We start from the raw sequence: 20944 nt of genomic DNA, 5'->3' as shown, positions 1-20944 counted from the left end.
AAAACTGATGCAGGCTCTAGCAGGATGGCTCAGTGGGTAGACACTTGCCGCCAAGTCTGATGACCTGAATGATGGGAGAAGGACAGAACTGACTCCTGCAAACTGCCCTCTGACCTGAACACGTGTCATGATGTGCACATGCCACCATGTCTAGTTATGAAATCAATTATTTTAATTTAAAAATCACAAATTAAGAAGGGGGATAGCTTAGTGGGTAAAGTACTTGTCGCAAAAGTCTGAACACCTGAGTTTAATACCCAGAACTCATATAAAAAGGCTAGGTTCTAATCTACATGGGAAGTAGAAAAAGACAAGATCTCCTGAGTAAAGTGGGAGCGTGGGGATCATGGGAGAGGGCATAGGAAGTGGGGGAGGAAGAGAGGGAAGTGGAGAAAATATACAGGCCAATAAAACAATATAAAAAAAGATTAAAAAGAAAAAGACTAGGCATGGTGGCATGTGCGTGTAATTCCATCACCTGGGAGACTGCACATCCCACATGATTTCAGGGTATGTGGAACAACCTCACTTTCACCCCACATTACCTTTCTGCTGCCAGGAGGAGCTGGATCAAAGATTCGGGTCTGCATCTCACTGGGAAGGGCAGAGTACACTGGGAGGATGATTAACTCTGGAACGTCAGGTCCCAGGGATTTCATTCTTTCATACAGGATCTCACAAGCAGTATCGATCTCTTCCTGACCAGTCAAGAAAACCAAGATATCACCTATGAAGAGAATGAAGCATCACTTACTCTGTCTCTGGGGGGTAGGGGAGTGTTTTGTTGTTTCTTTTGGTTTCTCTTGTGCATGTCTGCCATGGAGCCACATCCCCAACCCTCTTTTCACTTTTTAAAAGTCTGAGACAAGGTTTCACTCAGCTGTCAAGGCATGCCTTGAACTTGAGACGTCCTAGCTAGTTAGCTGGGATTACAAGCCTGTAAGAAACAGAGGTGAGTCAAGCTGTCCAGGCTGGCCCTCGACTTCTAGCTCAAGCAATCCTCCTGCTTTAGCTTTAGCCTCTTGGTAGCTGGAACCACAGGTACAAAGCACCACATTCTGCTTGAGTGAAAGGCTACAGCATCACTAACAGCATTGCTGCACATATACAGAAATACACATTCACACTACAGATGCCAAATAAACCAAGAGGGTTATAAGGAGAAACTGTCTCATTTAAACCTAATGTCACTTCTTTTTTTTTTTTTTTTTTTTTTTTTTTTTTGGTTTTTCGAGACAGGGTTTCTCTGTGGTTTTGGAGCCTGTCCTGGAACTAGCTCTTGTAGACCAGGCTGGTCTCGAACTCACAGAGATCCGCCTGCCTCTGCCTCCCGAGTGCTGGGATTAAAGGCGTGCGCCACCACCGCCCGGCTCCTAATGTCACTTCTTTAACATTTCCACTACCATTCCAAATACACATGCCTGAGACTTACAAAGAGAACAATATTTAAACTAGTCAAAAATACACTCACAGCAGGATTTTTGGCCAAGACAAAAGCCTTTCCACTCCCCTCACCTGGTGGCTCTGTTAAATGGATCTGCATGACAGTAATCAGACTGGCATCCAAATAGTCTGTCTCGGGCTCCTTTGTGTACAGTATTTCCACGGGATAGGTTCGACCAGGGATGGTGAAAATGGGCGCTTCATAGAAGTATTGAGAAAACTTCACCGCATCCAAGGTGGCTGAGGTGACAATCAGCTTCATGTCTTGTCGTTTCTGAACTGTCTAAAGGAAAATGTAAGGTGTTTACTAAAAAGACTATGTGAACCGTCACAGGGCACTCAAATCCCAGTCCCAGAAACCGGGGTTTACCTGCCTACCTTTTTCAACAACCCAAAGAGGACATCTGTGTGAATGGTCCTCTCGTGGGCCTCGTCCAGCATGATGATGGCATACTGAGTGAGGTCGGGGTCAATCAGGCACTCTCTCAGCAGCATGCCGTCTGTCATGTACTTGATGACTGTTTCTGGGCTGGTGCAATCCTCAAATCGAATAGTGTAGCCCACCTACGGCAGGACAGAAGGAAGAAACCTAAGCCATGGGGTCCCTCTGTGAAATCATCACACAGGTCTCATACTCCTAGGAGAGAGGAACTAGCCAAGACCTCGGTGGTTTCCTCTAGTAAAGTCTGCCCTGCCCTGGACTTGACCCTGAATATCTTGATGACGATGAAAAGCTCTCTCCTTTGGGAGAAACCTAAAAAGGTAAAAACATTCTCATTTTATAGATAAGGTATCTGGGCCTTTCTATTTTTCTTTTGGAATTCACACAGCAGCTTCTCCAATCACTCACCTCTTGACCAAGACAACAACCAAACTCCTCCGATACTCTTTTGGCCACAGACATGGCTGCCACTCTTCTGGGCTGGGTACACCCAATCTTGCCCCTTGAAGTGTAGCCTGCCTCCGCCAGGTACTGGGTGATCTGTGTCGTCTTCCCAGATCCTGTCTCTCCAATTACAATGAGGATCTGATTGTCATGCACAGCCTGAAACAATATAAACAAACTTGTTAAAATCCGCCACAGGGCTGGAGAGATGGCTCAGTCATCAAGAGCACTGGATGTTCTTGTAAAGAACCTGAGTTTGATTCTCAGCAGCCACGTGGCCCCTCAGTAGTTCCAGTGCCCTCTGCCTTCTGCAGACAACAGGCAGGCACACAGTGTGCAGACATACAGGCAGGCAAAACACCAAGCAGGAAGGAGGAATCTGTTTGAGTTTGAGGCCAACCTAGGATACACAGTAGGTTTTAAGTCAGCCTGGGGTATGGTATGAGATGATGTCCAAAAAACCAAAAGGAAAGGCTGAAGGAATGGTGTGTAGCTCAGTTAGCAGACTGTTTACCAGCTTGATCCCTAGTACTGTGTGGAGGTCCATGCCCATAATTCCAGAACTAAGGCAGGAATACTAGTAGTTCAAGGTCATCCTCAGAAAGCTTGAGGCCAGATGGAAAATACACGAGACCCCATCTTAAAAAAAAATAAAACAAAACAAAAAAACCCCCTTTTTTAAGGCAGGTGTGGTGGTCCACACCTGTAATCACAGTACTGGGAAGGCTGAGGTAAGAGAATGGATCATCATCAGTTCGAGGCTAGCCTGGGATACAGAATAAGGAGCCTGTGAGATGGTTTGGTGGCTTAAGATTGACACAGCTTGAGTTTGAACCCATGTAAAGGTAGGAGAAATCCAACCCACAAAATGTCCTCTCACCCCCCGACACATGCCTTGAGGTATGTGCCCCGGCCCCTACATCATACACACATTAATAATGAGGAATCTGGGTCGTAGCCTACGCAGAGCAGAGCTTGATGGAATTTGAGCTCTAGCACCCCAACACACAGCCCATTTAGTAAACACTACACCCGTCCCACCTGCACCAGCTGTTCCTTCAGTTTGTAGATGGGCAGGCTCTCCCTCTGTTCAAGGATTGACATCTGGGTCTTCTTCCCGTAGGAGGCTTTGTTGCCCCCAAAGGCATGCTTCTTCCACTCGGGAATGTCGTTGGGCATCATCCCAATCCCCCGCATGTTGGCAGCAATCTGCCTGCCCTCCGCTGGAAAGGAAAACAAACTGAGTGTTGGCCTCAAGCTACTGCTACATGCCATTAGAAGCTCAGGGCCTTCTAATATACCCCAAAGCTATGCAGCCATCACCACCTAACTACAACATTCTCAGCTCTCCCAAAGACCTCTTTCCCTTTTTGCCTTCCCTTGACACCTCTGCTCTCTTGGGCTGCGCTCTGGGAGCTTCATATGGTGTGTGCTGTCTTGGGGTTTTCACCTGCTTTAATGTTTTCAAGATTACCCTAAAATTTGTAGCTTGAATTGGGAGCAAAAGAATGAGCAATAAAAAGAATTTGGGTGGCTCACTCAAAAATGCAAAACTGTTATGAACTCGGTGGCAAAAATACCCAAAACATTATATACTTCAGTCTCAGGGACAGGAGAGACGGCTCTGTGTGCTCTCCAGAGGACTCGAGCACCCAAGCTGGGTGGCTCACAACCACCTGTAACCAGCACCAGGGGGTCCAGCACCTCTAGTTCTGTGGGTACAGACCCACACACAGACACATAACTTAAAATAATAAAAAATAAATCTTTAAATGTTTATATATATGTAAATTTGAGATAGGGACACAGAGTAAGACCCCCCTCTCAAAACATACACATGCGTCCATGTGCACGCACACGAACACACACACACAGACACACACACACCTTACTTCAATCTACAAAGCAAATCAGTGAGCTCTGAAAGAGGTCAAAGGAGTCTCACAGTAAAGGGTAAAAGGGGAAGGGAGCTTGTTCCAAGAGAATAAAGGGTTCTCTGTGTGTGCACATGTACAAGACATCATGTCGCTGTAGGGTACACATGTGTACTAATATGTAAGTATATGTACATATATGTGTCCATGTCTGTGGAACCTAGAGGACAAGATCAGGGGTTCTTCAGGCACCATGACTTTTTTTCTCTTGAGACGGGGTCTTTTACTGGTTTGGAACTAGCTAAGTGCACTCTGCTGGTTGGCCAGCAAGTCCGAGTCACCTGTCTCCCCAGTGCGGAGATTACAAGCACACACCACCATACCCAGCACCATTAACACGGGCTCCAGGGCTCGAACTAGTCGTAAGTACCGACAAGGCAAGCAGTTTACAACTCCCAAGCGCTGGAAGATTTTTTTTTTTTAATTTTATTCAAACAAACAAAAACCAACAGAAGATTTGTAGCTCTTCAATGTTGATTCATCTATTCTCCCCATCTAAACTGTTGTCTAAGCTAAGCTAACACCCCCAAATTCTCTCTACAACACAGACCCCTCTTCTGAGCATTCTGATACTCAACTAAGGTGTCCTTTGGCTACCTGAGACACAGTCCATCACACCCTTTCTCCCACAAACCTGATTCTCATCAGTCTCTTATCCCAAAGGGGCCATCACTCACTCCAGCGCTTACATTAGAACTGGAAGCTACTTCCCCATCCCCCATATTCCACAGCTACCCTTCTCAAATCTACTCCTCTTCTCTGACAGCATCATGTTCAGGTCTTCATTTCTCCTCTCGCTATCATAAAAGCCCGCTACTCTACCTGAAGTGTCTACTCTTGCCCTACCCAACTCCTCCTGCAGAGCCCTCTGATGATCTTTTAGAAACCTGACTCCTCATGCCATCCTCATGTTTAGAACACTTTTACATTCCATGATGCACTTAGGATTGGCCCAGATACCTAATACCATCTACAAAGCCCTGGTCTGCCAACCCCACCTCATCCCTCACCACCCAGAACAACACAATATTTCATCCACAGACTTCTTCAAGTCTTGTCTACTGCAAAGTATTAACACGGGCTACTACTCCCCTGCCTCCACATATTCTATAAGACCCTATAAAACACTAGGTTCTAGCCAGTCATGGCAGCTCATACCTGCAATTCCAGTACAAAGGAGGCTAAAGCAGGAGGACTGTTGCAAATCTAGGACTAGCATGAGCTACACAGTAAGTTTAAAGACAGTCAGAACTACATAATGAAACTGTCTTAAAATAGAGAGATAGCAGTGGTTACGGGTACTGACTGCTATTACAGGAGGCCCAAGTTGGATTCCTAGCACCCATATGGTGGTTCACAATCATCTGTAACTCTAGTCTCGAGGGATCCAAAGCCCTCTTCTGACCTTCATGGGCACCAGGCACACACAAGGTACAAAGAGATAACATTCAGGCACAACACCATACACATTTTAAAGCCAAAAACAAAACAGGGGCTGGAAAGATGGAACTCACCCCAGGTTCAGTTCTTGACACCTATATTAGATGGCTTACAACTGTGTGTAAGGAGATCCATTGACCCTTCTGGACTCCAAGGATACCCACATGCACATGGCATTCATACAAACACTCAAACACACATATATACACAAAAGACTGTATTATCCTTCTGTTCTTCATTGTTGTTTTTAAGATTGGATCTAATAGGGCTGGAGAGATGGCTCAGAGGTTAAGAACACTGATTGTTCTTCCAGAGGTCCTGAGTTCAAGTCCCAGCAACCACATGGTGGCTCACAACCACCTGTAATGAAATCTGGTGCCCTCTTCTGGCCTGCAGGCATACACACAGACAGAACACTGTAAACAAAAATAAATAAATAAATCTTTGAAAAAAAAAAAAAAAGATTGGATCTAATATAACCCAGACTATCCCAATGTAGTTGAAGATGGTCTTCAACTCCACCCCTCACCCCCCATACAGTGTTCTCTGTTTAGCCCTGACTGTCCTGAAACTTTCTCTGTAGACCAGGCTGGCCTCAAAGATTAAAGGCGTGTATGGTCACCTGGCTAAAAATAATAATCTATGAATAGGCTCCACTGTAAAAGGGAAACTGGGGCTAAACTTCCACTTTGCATCTGTAGTATCAACTGTTTTATACATACACAAAGTGTAGCGTCAACTGTTTTATACATACACAAAGTGTAGCGTCAACTGTTTTATACATACACAAAGTGTAGCGTCAACTGTTTTATACATACACAAAGTGTAGCGTCAACTGTTTTATACATACACAAAGTGTAGCGTCAACTGTTTTATACATACACAAAGTGTAGCGTCAACTGTTTTATACATACACAAAGTGTAGTGTCAACTGTTTTATACATACACAAAGTGTAGTGTCAACTGTTTTATACATACACAAAGTGCCAGATTTACTTTTATAAAAGGTCCACACTCCAGAGCCTTACCATCAGGCAGGGGATCAACCCAGTGTTTGTTGAGTCCCATGGGTATAGAATCCATCTCAGCTTCCCTCTGGGCCTGCTTCAGTTCCCGCCTTTCCTTGGCCAGGGCACTCTGCATCATGGCAGCTTGGGAGAGTGAGCCATCTGGGTTCTGAAACAAAGAGGAAAAGGAAACACACACTGAGAATCTAGGAAAAGGTGGGTGCTTAGCTCGATGGAGTGCTGTTCACTTTTAATCCCAGCACTTGGGAAATAGAGGTGGGGAGATCTGAGTTCGAGGCCAGACTGGTTTACATAGTGAGTTTCAGACCAGCCAAGGCAACATAATTGAAACTCTGCCTCAAAATACTGAAAAGGGCAGATGACTGCCCTACTGTCACTTAAAACATGAGAAGAAATAAAGTTCACATCAGCGTCTCAGGCTACATGAAAGTAATGGATACATCTGTAACACACACAAATAAAATTAAAAATCAGTGGAAGAAATTTTAGCTTGAAAATGAGAACCCTTAGAGAGTGAACGATACTTTTGAATGCATAAAGGACAGAAGAAAAGGCAGGGGCAAGGTATTGTAGAGACAGCTGTGATCCTAGAACTCCAGAGGCTGAGAAGGAGAATTCCTGGGACTTTGAGGCCATCCTTGGCAACATAAGGAATACGAGGGTTATGTAGTGAGAACTTGACTCAAAAACAAAACAGGTGGTGCACGCCTTTAATCCCAGCACTCTGGAGGCAGAGGCAGGCAGATCTCTGTGAGTTCGAGGCCAGCCTGGTCTACAAGAGCTAGTTCCAGGACAGGAACCAAAAGCTACAGAGAAACCCTGTCTCGAAAATCCAAAAAAAAAAAAAAAAACAAAACAAAAGTAAAACAAAACAAATAAAGGAAAACTAGAGAGATGTCTCAGGGAGTAAAGCACATGCCCCACAAGTGTGAGGACCCGAGTTCAGACCCCAAGCCCACACAAAGCCAGGCATAGCAGCGTACATCTTTGTAATCCTAGCATTTCTACAATGAAATGGGAAGTAGAGACAAGAAAGCTAGCCTGGTGTGCGCAATGGTGAACAAGAGACCCCTTCTCAAACAAGGTGGAAGGCGAGAACTGTCCCCTCAAGTTGTCATCTAACTTCCACACATGAACTGTGATAGAGCCACATGCCTGTACTCTCACAATGTGCACACATGTAAACACAAGAGTGGGAGTCGGGGGGAAAGAATAGAAAGAAGTTCTCTATAACCCTGAGAACTAAATTCAGACCAGTGTGCGTGTTCCAGTTAGAATTCACCATCGGATTCTTCACATGCTCCCGCAGAGGTCAGGGAATTCCCCACCACTAATAGTGCAGCAGCTATGTGCGCATGCGAGAACAGCACAGGAAGACTGCGACAGGGATTACAGATGGACCTAGGGGGCAGAGGCAGGGACAGATCTGCGAGTTCCAGGCCAACCAGGGCTACAGACTAAGAGCTTTTCTCAGAGAACAAACCACCATTATGAGCATTATATGGGCTTGCTGGGCTGGCAGAACTTCAAAAGATAATCTTTTCCACACCAAAATTTTTGAGAATTCTGGTTTGCATTCTTGCAATTCTGCCTTCCAGGGTCCAGAGAAGCAAGCCCTAAGTCCTAAACGAAGCAATAATGGCAGAGCAAGCACTTCTCTTTATCTCTGCTTTCTCTCAAAAAGCAATAATGTATGCAGACAAAGGCGAAACAGGCAGCTGAGCCCCTCTCCATTTACAAGACACAGACCCTGGTTACCAGTCAGCCGACCTGACTCCTGATTATGCTGATACTATTACTTCAAGAAAACAAGGCAGTGGATATTTCCAGGTAAAACTCCCATTCTTCTTGTTAAGTTGGGCATAGCCCCCGGCCCCCAGGCCCAGGAGTTGTATTGGTCTGGACTCCAAATCCCAGCCTGTCAGGTCCTGACCCTTCCCTGAGGACAATACCCCTGAGCCCATGTCTTCAGCACCAGGTCTTGCTGTTCCCTGGGGATGATGTGTGTCTCATTCAGGACCACTCCCACAGGGTATTAAGTGGGCTCCTAGAGGAGAAACACGGGGTTCTCGGGTCTGCATGGGCTCCCTGCTGTCCTGTCTCCCTGCCATGTACTCTGCCACCCAAGAGCGTCATTCTTTTTTTTTTTTTTAAATATTTATTTATTATGTATACAATATTCTTTCTGTGTGTATGCCTGAAGGCCAGAAGAGGGCACCAGGCCTCATTACAGATGGTTGTGAGCCACCATGTGGTTGCTGGGAATTGAACTCAGGACCTTTGGAAGAGCGGGCAATGCTCTTAACCGCTGAGCCATCTCTCCAGCCCGAGAGCATCATTCTTAATAAAACGATGGGCATTTTGATTTGGTTTGATTTGACCTAATTGGATTTCTTGTACCAGCAGAGCTGCCTCTCTCTTATTATTTTTACTTAACACTTCTCACCTTAACAATTTTGATGGGGCTCATATCCATGCTCTGCTTTGTGTGCCCTCTCAGGAATGGAGGCTCCTCCTCAACCAGCTCAATTTCAAGATCTTCATCTAAAAGTCCAACAAAAGAATTAGCCTCAAACAAGACAGAAATGACCAATCATTTTCATTAAAACAATTCCAGGCTGGGGAGATGGCTCAGTAGTTAAGAGCACTGGCTGCTCTTCGAGAGAACCTGGTTCAATTCCCAGCAAATACATGGCAGTTCACAACTTCCTGTAACTCCCAAGATCTGACACCCTCACACAGACACACATGCTGGCAAAACACCTATGAACATTAAAAAAACAGCAGCAGCAACAGTAACAACAACAACAAAAACCCCCAACTGACTGCTCTTCCAGAGGACCTGGGTTCAATTCCCAGCAACCACATGGCAGCTCACAACTGTCTATAAGTCCAGGGTCTGACAACCCTCACACAGACATGCATGCTGGTCAACATCAAGGCACATAAAAATAATAATAATTACACACACAAGTTCCAGGACAGTCAGGGTAACACAGTGAAACAAAAAAACAAAAAAAAACAAAAAACAACAACAAAAAAAAAACAGACCATGGACTGGACAGATGGCTCAGAGATTAAGAGCACTGGCTGCACTTCTAGAGGTCCTGAGTTCAATTCCCAGCACTCACAAGGCACTCACAACACTGAAACTTCAGTTTCAAGGGATCTGAGTTCTCACCCTCTGCTGCCCCCTGCTGTCCTCCTCAAGCACTGCATTTTTACTCTCAGCAGGCGGCAGGTGGATCTTTGTGATTTCAAGGCCAGCCTGGTCTACCTAGCAAGTTCTAGGATAGCCAGAGCTACATAATGGAGAGACTCTGCCTCAAAAAATATATAAACATATAATAAAAATTTTAAAACTTTTTAAAAATATTTTTTAAATGGTACTGGGCTGGGCAGTAGTGGTGCACAGCTTTAATCCCAGCACTTGGGAGGCAGAGGCAGGTGGATTTCAGTGAGTTCAAGGCCAGCCTGGTCTACAGATCAAGTTCCAGGATATCTGGGGCTGTTACACAGAGAAAACCTATGTCAAAAAGAAAAAAGAAAAAAAAGGTACTGGATCCCAAAAAAGTAAAAGAACCCAACAGGTCCACTGGTAATCTAAACATACACCTCTCTCTATCCAGGTGAGTGGCGAGCTGCAGGGACCAGACAAACACCGCCTCGGGTAAACTAGAAAGAGCCCACTCTACAGAGTGACACAGCTTGCCAGCCAGCCTCCCCAGCCCTCGCCCAGATAATTCAACAGCAGACTACCTTCCTCATCGTCCACCTTAGGGAGAATGCCGGTCTCCTCATCGAAGTCTGGAAACTCTTCTTTGGAAAGCACATTGGCAGCAATCATCTGGGGAAGGACAGAAGGCAGCGCTTGTAACTAAGATCTGTGCCTAGGAGCAAGGCTCTTTCTCAGTGTTAGCTCAGAGACTTCACACAGGGAAACAAACTGCTTCTCCTGGAACAGCATGTCAGAGTCAAGAATGAGGTACACATCCATCCCCAGGGAACAGCAAGACATGGTGTTGAAGGCACAGGCCCAGGGGTATTGTCCCCAGGAAGGGTTGCCAGGCCTCCCCTTATTGCCACAAGCACCCAGCACACATTGATCATCTGGCACGTAGCCCCAGTTATTCATTTAACACTCTCTCTGCCGTACTGGACAATGAGTTCCCCAAGGCAGGAACTATGAAATACTGCCTTTGCAGCCCTAGTGCTACACAGGGCTTGACACAGACTCATTCTACTGCTCGCTGCAGAAAGAGGAAAATAACAATGAAACCACAGAAAAGCACTAAGTTTGAACTCTGCTCACTTTACACTAGTACCACTGGGCGTGGTGGACAGATCAGGGGCACTAAGGCACACTAGGTGCAAATGACTCAGCTCACACAACGAGTTAAGTGGACAGAAGCCACCATGGGGTGCCATGTCTAGGCCCACACTCCTATCCCCCCATACTACATGCTGAGTGCCTCTAAGCCCCAACCTGTTTGATCTCCCACTTCTCTGGGTCAGAGATCCGGGTGAGCCGCTTGCGCTCCAGTGAGTCATCTTCTACTTCAGGCGCACTGACGAGCGAGAGGTGGGTGGGTCTGTCAGGGTTCCGCATAGACGTCTCTTCATTGGTCTCCCCGACAAGGTTTCGACGTCGATTTGGGTTTAGATCCTCTCCTGTCTCTTGATCCACATCCTAGAGCCAGTAACAAAGGTGCTGTTCACGCGTTGTCTTCCGACACACCCCAGGCCAGCAGCTGTGCAAACAGCCTGAACACATCACCTACCTTCATGCTCAAGCTGGTCTTCGTCCCAGTGAAGGACAATACTTTGACCTTCACCCTCTGGCCTTTGCTCACAACATCAGCCACATTGGCCACCCGGCCTTCCCGTCGGAGCTCAGAGATGTGCACGAGGCCTTCCCACCGCTTCCTGAGAGAAAGTCAGTCAGTTCTGGAATATGTCTACACAAACCTGTCCCCTAACTTCAACTTGTTGTGTGTTATTTTGATAGTGTTCTGACAAATAAAGCTTGCTTAGAGTCAGAGGGTGGAGCTAGCCACTAGCTAACCATAGAGGTTTGGAGGACTCTAGAGAGAGGACAGAGGACACAGGACGTAGAAAAGTGGGGCTGAGCCGGGCGATGGTGGCGCACGCCTTTAATCCCAGCACTCAGGAGGCAGAGGCAGGCGGATCTCTGTGAGTTCGAGACCAGCCTGGTCTACAGAGCTAGTTCCAGGACAGGCTCAAAAGCCACAGTGAAACCCTGTCTCGAAAAACCAAAAAAAAAAAAAAAAAAAAAAAGAAAGAAAAGTGGGGCTGAGAGAGGATCTCGGCCTTTTGGGACGAGGAATAAGAGGTAGGAAGCAGCTGGTCCTCTGACTCTCTGGTCTTTCAGGTTCTTACCCCGACACCTGACTCCCAATTTTTAACTGATAAGGATTAATTAGATTAGCACTTCATCTACTCCTACTGGAACTGCACAAAAGTCTTCACAGGCCTGAAACCTTTGCACTAGGAGGCGAGGCAGGAGACCATGAGTTACAGTTCAGCCCGGGATATACAGTAAGCCTGAGGCTGCACCCACTGTCTATAATCATGAGACTCTGTCTCAAAAAGATAAAGGAGATGGCGCAGTTGGTGAAGGGCTTGCAGCACAGGCACGAGGACCCGAGTCTGGATCCCCAGCATCCACAGAAAAAAGTCATTACCACCCTCCCAAAGAAAAGATACTGACTGAGGGGGAAGGGATAAATGGCTCTGGGATATTTCAAAATCAAAAAAGAATCTAAGGCTAAGAATGTGGCAGGGAACTTGTCTAATATACTCAAGGCCTTAAACTTGAAGCACAGCACCACAAAACAAACAAAAGCAAACCCAAAGTCAACAGAAAGGCTGGACACTGTGGCACAGACCTTTAATCCCAGCAACTGGGAGGCAGAGATAAGTGGATTTCTGTGAGCCTGAGGCCACCTTGGTCTATACAGAGAATTCTAGGACAGCCAGGATAGCCAGACTCCATCTCAAAAATAAAATACAATTGTTTTTAAAAGTAAAACTTTCTAAGAATGCTGGTGTACCTGAATAACTAAAGTATAATCATGCATAGCTTCTTAGAATACAAACACACACATACCCCTACCTCAGCAGTAAAAGACATTTTGCCATCACTGATAAGAAAGAGTACCAACCATTACCTTAGGCCCTCCAGCTGCACAAAGCAACCAAATTGCATGATGCTGGTCACTTTGCCATTGTAAATGTCCCCAATGGCAGGCTCTTCAGGGGGAGGACGGTCCACATGCTTGTCCCGCCATCTGTCCATATTCCTCTCCCCATACTTTTCCCGATCCTTCCGATCTTTGAAGGGACTCTGACTTCTGCTCCTGGACCGGTATCTAGACTTCCCCTTAGTCCTCTCCCGGGTCCTGGAATGTGACCGAGAGCGGGACCGGTGTCTCCGCTTATGGTCTCTATCTCTATCTCGCTCTCTGTCTCTGTCTCTGTCTCGCTCTCGATCCTTGTCTCGGTCCCTGTCCCGGTCTCTGTCGCGGTCTCGGCTCCGACTCTTCTTCTTCTTCTTTGTCCTGTCCCTAATAAATCAACAAGAACCTGTCTGAAAAATAAATCAACCCAATTTCACCTCTGCATCCCTGAGCACCCAGCACAGCGCCACTGTGTGTAAGCTGGGCACCCTCTAATTGCTGACCTGGACAGGCGCATTTCAACGACCACCACATCCCCACAGGTCAGTCAGGACTCAGATCACAGACAGCGCTGGCCTCCTTCAGCTCCGATTTCTAACTTCTGAACACCTTTTTAGCATGGAGCAATGAAAACCCAATCTAGTGCATAGCCAATTGAGAATCTACACACTTGCCCCAGGGTTTGCTTAACAGGTCCATGAAATTCAACTGTCATAACCTACTAAATATGCAAATGAACAGGATGAGGATACAAGGGACAAACCTGTGCTCAGTGTCTCTTTGTTTCTCTTGGCCTGCTGCACTGGGCATTAAAGCTTCCAGCTCTTTCAAGACATCCACAGCGACTTTGACATCTTCCTCATCCAGCATGGTCTGCAAGGTCAGAGGTCAGCAAAGTAACGAGAAGAAAAAACTATCTGCCCACTGTCACATCACTAGCCTGCAGTGTGGAAGTCACTTCTCTCCGTCCAACATGATGTGGGTCCGGGGATCAAACTCGGGTTGTCAAGCTTGGTGGCAAGCACCTTTACCCGCTGAGCCATCTCTCCAGCTCCAGACATCAAAACTTTTTAAAAGCAACATTCTTTCTGCATTCCCCGTTTAATTACCTTCCACGGTTCTTACTACTATCCACTGTGACACAGACTATTAGCCCTCTGTGCTGACAATATCCTGGACTCAGCCAATTGTGTATTTACAGGTTTCCTTGACTCCCTAGGCAATACTTACATAGTGCTTACATTATTTTTTTTTAATGATTTATTTATTTTTATTTTGTGTGCATTGGTGTTTTGCCTGCCTGCATGTCTGTGTGAGGTTGTCAGATCCCCTGGAGCTGGAGTTACAGTCAGCTGCGAGCTGCCATGTGGGTGCTGGGAATTGAACCCAGGTCCTCTGGAAGAGCAGCCAGGGCTCTTAACCCACTGAGCCATCGCTCCAGCCCCTAGTGCTTACATTATATTGGGTAGTCTAAAAATGACGTAAAGCATGTAAGAGGATGCATGGATGCTATATGTCATTTTGTTTTTGTTTTTTGTTTTTCGAGACAGAGTTTCTCTGTAGCTTTGGAGCTTTATATGTCATTTTGTCTGAGGAACCTGAGCATCAGATCTTGGTACCTGGGGTTATGGAGCCAGCCCCCTTTAAAGTACAATGACACCCACTTGTTTACTGTCCATCTCTCTTTACCACTACTTACATGCTAATTTCCTACTCTCCCTCCCAAAACAGCATATAATCTCCAAAAAGGCAGAAAATCTTATCTGTTCTGTTTTTGTTGCTTACTCGGTACTTATAGTAGCACATGGCACACAGCAGGTATGATGAATCAGCCTGCTTCCATCTTGGGCTTAAAAGCCTTCTCATAGTAAAGACAAACTAGGTCCATTCCTGTTTATGATTAAATCTCTGTTTCTTAAGGACTGGGCTGTGTCCCACTTATAACTACATATGACTCTGCACTGCCAGTTCCATAAATGGCAATCATGTCTTTGTTTCAAAAAGACCTTCTGATCACCTTGCAGCTGTGCCTTTGTTTCAGGAGGTAGTTGTAACTATCCTGCAACCCTATCTATGTTTCAAAAGGTTAGGACCTCTTTGTTATGGTCTGCTTCTGTAACCACACCTATCTGCCTGCCAAATCTCCCCATTTGGAAACCCCTACCCCAAAACTACAAAAACCTATCTTCTCCACATCCAATGCTGACCTCTTGGATCTTGACTTAGGGAGAGGCAGCCCAGATACACCAATAAAAAAGCTTACTTTAATTAATTTGGTGATGCTTTGGGTCGGTGGTTTTTCTCCTCAAATCTCTGAGACTAATAGGTACTCAGGAAATTCTAAAATTTATTTATTCATTTTTATTTTTTTTTTTGGAAACAGTCTCTCTCTGTAGCCCTGGCTGTCCTGGAACTTGATATGTAAACCAGGCTGGCCTTGGACTCATAGAGATCCTTGTCTACCTCCCAAATGCTAAAATTAAAGGGATTCACCAGCACACCTAGCCTAAAAGAAAAATATTATAAATGAAAACATTTCAAAAATTACATCTTTTAATATGCAATAGAGAAAAAATTTTCTAATTTTTACACTGGGCACCTTTGTCAGAATCTTAAGTCTTTTCATATCCTGCACCACTGCTTCCCCGAGTCCCCAAGCTCACGGCCCCTAACTATCATTCTCTGGACCCTTTCATGGTCTTACCCGGAAAAATATACAGCAGACAAAGTTAAAATTCACACAGTCGCTAAGGAGATGAAAAAGATGAAAAGGAACAGAATATACACAAGGGCAGACATTCCCCAAATAGCATCCGTACCCGCACTGAAGGGTTGTCTGGCTGGCAAAGGACAGGGAAGAGTTCCTTCAGCTTTTCTTTTTCAGTTTTGGGTTTAACAACTGAATCTTAGTTCATTAAGGAGCATGAAAATGTAAAAAAAAAAAAAAAAAAAGAGACATATTTAATAGTATTACAGGTTAATAAAATAACTTCATTAAAATTTTATCAAATTAAAAAACAAATAGCATTTTGCTACATAGTAATCACAAAATTACTAGAAACAACTTAATTCTCTGAATCCAAGGACTGAAAGCCTCTACAAGCTCTGTGCCCATCACAGAGGGGAGGGGCATGTCAGTCCTCATTTGAATATCTCAGAATCTAACTAGACCATTCCCTTGCTTAGCAACAGAGGAGGGCAAAGTGCAATTTACAGGGTAGTCACCTTCCAGACCCTTTGAGGCTCAGCTCAGCTGGGAGCCCTGCTTACCTTTGCTAGTAGAAGGCTTTGCCGGAGGCCGCATGGTTTGGATAAGACGCAACAGGTTGCTAATAAGAGAATCCTTTGAAGAAAAGAAGCACAAGACAGAGATGTGATCCTCTGGATCAGTGGTGAAGTGTACAGGGGAAGGCAAAGGATGTGCTGCAGGCAAGGGTGCTTGTATACTTGAAATGAGCTGACGACAGCAAGACAGCATGGAAGGCCACCCTGGGATAGCATGAAGCCAGAGTAATAACTTAGACCAGTGGTTCTCAACCTAGGGGTCACAACCCCTTTGGGGGCAAATGGCACTTTCACAGGGGTCAGCTAAGACCATCAGAAAACACAGGTATTGCAATTCATAGCAGTAGCACAATTACAGTTTTGAAGCAGCAACAGAAATCATTTTATGGCTGTGGTCCCCACAACATGAAGAGCTGTATTAAAGGGTCGCAGTGGCCAGAAGGCTGAGAAACACTGGCTTAGATCACACCCAGAGACCATTTGATTTCCCATCTTTTAAAACTGCCTCCGACACCTCTCGTTCCTGACTTCCTGAGCACAGAACAAGAGCGTAAACATCGGCAGAGACTTCATGCTGGAAATCCTACCGCATCCTAGGAAAGCCACACTGGAAACCCGGCTCCCTCGCCAGCATGGCATATTATACATTGACGGCTTGTTTAACTGGTATGTATAAACTGTCCCCTTCCTACCTGAAATCCTTTAGTCCTATCAAAATTTAAATTCAATAGCAACACCAAAACAAAAAGGAAAAAACAAAAACAGAGTCTTCAGATATACATACTGTGAATTCTGCTCCATTTTTGACCAGAGAAGACTTAAAAGTATCAAAGGTGGTATTTTTTTCGGCAAGACTGATCACGAACTCAGCTGTAAATGACAAAAGTTTTAAAGGAATTAAAAATGGGAACTCCATCTAGACATTGTTTCAAGTATGTTAAAAACTAATCAGGTTAGTCGGACAGTGGTGATGACGCCTTTAATCCCAGCACTCTGGAGGCAGAGGCAGGTGGATCTCTGTGAGTTCGAGGCCAGCCTGGTCTACAAGAACTAGTTTCAGGACAGGCTCCAAAGCTACAGAGAAACCCTGTCTCAAAAAACAAAAACAAAACAAAAAAACTAGCCAGGTCACCCAATAGCTTTAAAAACTATAATCTACTTAGTGCAAAAGAAAAAATTGATTTTTTAAAAATAATTTATTTCATGTGTATGGGTATTGCAGTTTGAAAGAAAATGGCCCCCAAATAGGAGGCACTATTAGGAAGTGTGGCCTTGTTGGAATTGTGGTCTTGTTGGAGAACATATCACTGTGGAGGTGGGCTTTGAGGTCCCATATAAGCTCAAGATAACACCCAGTGTCTCAATTCACTTCCTCTTGCCTGGACAAGACATAGAACTCTCAGCTCCCTCTCCAGCACCATGTCTGCCTGCACACCACCATGTCCCACCATGTCGTTAAAGGACTGAATCTCGCCGGGCGGTGGTGGCGCACGCCTTTAATCCCAGCACTCGGGAGGCAGAGGCAGGTGGATCTCTGTGAGTTCGAGACCAGCCTGGTCTACAAGAGCTAGTTCCAGGACAGGCTCCAAAACCACAGAGAAACCCTGTCTCGAAAAACCAAAAAAAAAAAAAAAAAAAAAAAAGGACTGAATCTCTGAACTGCAAGCCACCCAATTCAACGTTTTTTAAAGAGTTGCTGTGGTCTTTTCACAGCGATGGAAACCCTAAGATGGGTGTTTTGCCTGCATGTATACCACAATCATGCCTGGTGCCTGCAGAAGCCAAAGAGGGTGCTGATCCTCTGTGACTGGAGTTTGTAGGCTGTGAGCCACCACATGGGTATGGGTGCTGGAATCTAACTCACATCCTTTGGAAGAGTAGCCCTGCTCTTAGCCATTGAGCCATTTCTCCAGTCCCAAGAAAATACTTTTATTTAGTTTTTGAAGCTCAAGGAAAAATTTATTAGTGTTTGAAAGCAAATAACAGGACAAGCAAGCTGAAATTCCTGGCAGCTGCTAGGAGAGGGAGATGAAATCCATACATTTTAGTTCAAGCACGGGGGTCAGAGAAACAGTGAGAGAAACCAGAGCTGGGGATCTCTGCTAGTAGCTGAAAATAAGCTAAGGAGAAGAAACAGCAAAAACATGCTTGCTACCAGGCCAGAATGTGAGTTCAGAGAGTTCCCATTCAAGGTTCTTCTGTCCCAAGATGATGTGGGAGTGTCATATATCAATCTGTTGATTTCATTGGTTAAGCAATAAAGAAACTGCTTGGCCCTGATAGGTTAAAACATAGGTGGGAGTAAACAGAACAGAATGCTGGGAGGAAGAGGAAGTGAGTGCAGAGAGATGCCATGCTCCCAGCTCCCAGGCAGACGAGAGAGCTCTGCTCTCTGAGGCACACGAGATGAAGCTCCGACCCAGGATGGACGTAAGCCAGAATCTCCCTGGTAAGCCACCTCGTGGGCTACACAGATAATTAGAAATGGGCTAGTCCAGGTGCGAGAGTTAGCCGAGAAGAGGCTAGATATAATGGGCCAAGCAGTGTTTAAAAGAATACAATTTGTATGTTGTTATTTCGGGGCATAAGCTAGCCAGGCGGCCGGGGTGCCAGGGACGCAGCCCTGCAGCTCTTATTACAACAGAATCGCACCCAACGTGGGGCTCAAACCCACGACCCTGAGATTAAGAGTCTCATGCTTTACCGACTGAGCTAGCCGGGCGGCCAGGGTGCCAGGGACGCAGCCCCTCCGCTCTTATTACAACACCAAGACAAAGGACTGCATCAGGGATAGGCATCAAAATAAAGACAGTAAATTACAGGAAAATCAGGGCTGCGGGGATGGCCCGGCAGTGAGATGGAGCCCTTATGAAAATGAGAGGGTGTGCTCTTCCAAAGGACCTTGGTTTGATTCCCAGAAACCACATAACAGCTCACAACAATTTTTAACTCCAGTTTCAAGGCATCCATAGCCTCTGTGGGCTCCATGCACGCAGTTGACACACAGACATACATTCAGACAAAACACACATGCACATAAAACAAAATAAAATACTTGGGTCTAGAGAGAAGGCTCACAAGTTAATAGCACTGACTGCTCTTCCAGAGGACTCAGGTTCTATTCCCAGTACCCACAAGCTGGACCTCAGCTGTCTGTAATTCCAGTCCCAGGGGACCTGAAACACTCTTCTGGCCTCTGCAGGCCCCAGGCACCCATGAGAGGCACAGACACACATGCAGACAAAACACCCAACTACATAAAGGAAAAAAAAAATATTTAAGAATAAAAAACAGGTGACACCTTTTACTCATCTTTCTACCACCCATGTCTAAATCTTCGTCCATCTACAGCCATTTTCTCCTGTAACAAATGAAGCAACCCTGCCCCTATCAAATGGAATTGCTCCCCACATGCTCCTGACTCACAAACACACCCTCTCTTAATTTCTTTTTGGGTTCCCTAGTCATAGTTTGCCCCTAGACAGACAAGAATATGAGAATAGTCAAGAACACAGCTCAAAGCACAAACGCTGACTACTGCCTCGGGGTAGCGATGACCTAACAAGATAATGAAGATGGAGAGCTACCCCAAATATCTCGTGAGCTTCTAGAAAATATCAGCCCTAATCGCCACCATCATCTTCGCGGGGGCTGCTGCAGCTATTGTTAAAGCCGTATAACCACCCAGAGCTGAAAAACAATGGTAGCCCCAGCCTTCACTGGCAGCTCTGAGAAACGGTTTCTAACAGTGCGGTCTGGAGGGCTCTCAGGTAGAGGCCACTGCCACAGGTTCCCGGAGCCCGAGGTCCCGATGACAAACACACAACCATCAACCACTTTTCTCTTGCCTCCCTCGACCCCAAACTCAAAGGCCAGAGGGAGCTCCTTCAGCTCACCCAGATCCTTGTCGTTGATGCCCAAGTGATTGTCCAGCTCCGTGCAAACTTTCGACACCAAAGACAGGTACTCGAGTTTAGCGAGTTCTTCCGCGGGGCCGGGCTCCGAGCCCATTAGGACCCCGGCGGTAGCCACGGCCACAGCCATGGCTACAACTTCCCTTCCGTCTCCTTCCGGTCGGCCAGAACGTGAAGCAAGAGTTTCCACTTCCGGGTCGGCGCACGTCTCTTGTTTACTGTGATCTGAAGAACGTTGAGCGCCACAGCACGAATCAGCGAGATCAGACCGGAAGTCCTCATAGAAGGGCCACACAAGCTGAGTTACGCCGGACGTTGCATGGCGCCCTCTACCGGGCGAGAGGACTCTCTCCTTAACGTTCACGCTCCGCGCGCTTCCGCACTGCGTCAGCAGAGGGCGACCGCAGCCTGTGCAAGGGGCCCCTCGAAGACGCGCGCCAGGGCAGTCTGCGCTTGCGCATTAGGATCTCTGTGGGAACTACGGAACAGACCGAAATTCAGCAAAATTGACGTGTATAGTCCTAACGATCGTCCCAGTTTGTGACTTCTTGTCCTTGTCAAGCCATATCAAGTGACTCTTATACCAGCAGATGACGAATTCTGGTTTCTCTTCTTTTTTTCTTTTTTGATTTTTCGAGACAGGGTTTCTCCGTAGCTTTTTGGCTCCTGTCCTGGAACTAGCTCTTGTAGACCAGGCTGGCCTCGATCTCACAGAGATCCGCCTGCCTCTGCCTCCCGAGTGCTGGGATTAAAGGCGTGCGCCACCACCGTCCGGCTTGGTTTCTCTTCTGTAAACTGGGATAATATGGTCTAA

The 20944-nt window shown here is 46.0% G+C and overlaps 1 protein-coding gene across 1 annotated transcript in view; it reads right to left on the bottom strand.

The window, feature by feature from the left end:
* Nucleotides 1-20305, bottom strand: part of Dhx8 (DEAH-box helicase 8) — a 35284-nt gene extending 14979 nt beyond the window's left edge. The window contains exons 1-16 of the mRNA XM_041635787.1: nt 20113-20305; nt 17001-17086; nt 16202-16274; nt 15751-15836; nt 13695-13804; nt 12923-13318; nt 11513-11657; nt 11218-11421; nt 10491-10578; nt 9178-9275; nt 6732-6879; nt 3371-3552; nt 2294-2488; nt 1822-2007; nt 1516-1726; nt 546-727 (exon numbers count right to left, since the gene is read on the bottom strand). Coding sequence (XP_041491721.1) covers nt 546-727; nt 1516-1726; nt 1822-2007; nt 2294-2488; nt 3371-3552; nt 6732-6879; nt 9178-9275; nt 10491-10578; nt 11218-11421; nt 11513-11657; nt 12923-13318; nt 13695-13804; nt 15751-15836; nt 16202-16274; nt 17001-17086; nt 20113-20260 — 2538 coding nt within the window. The 5' untranslated portion in view covers nt 20261-20305. The remainder of the gene's footprint in view (nt 1-545; nt 728-1515; nt 1727-1821; nt 2008-2293; nt 2489-3370; nt 3553-6731; nt 6880-9177; nt 9276-10490; nt 10579-11217; nt 11422-11512; nt 11658-12922; nt 13319-13694; nt 13805-15750; nt 15837-16201; nt 16275-17000; nt 17087-20112) is intronic.
* Nucleotides 20306-20944: the final 639 nt, after the last annotated feature.

This window comes from Microtus oregoni, unplaced genomic scaffold (genome assembly GCF_018167655.1).
Source record: "Microtus oregoni isolate MIOR12 unplaced genomic scaffold, Mior012 000048F_ref0000485, whole genome shotgun sequence".
NCBI classification, from domain to species: domain Eukaryota; kingdom Metazoa; phylum Chordata; class Mammalia; order Rodentia; family Cricetidae; genus Microtus; species Microtus oregoni.
This window is presented reverse-complemented; position numbering and strand designations above follow the sequence as displayed.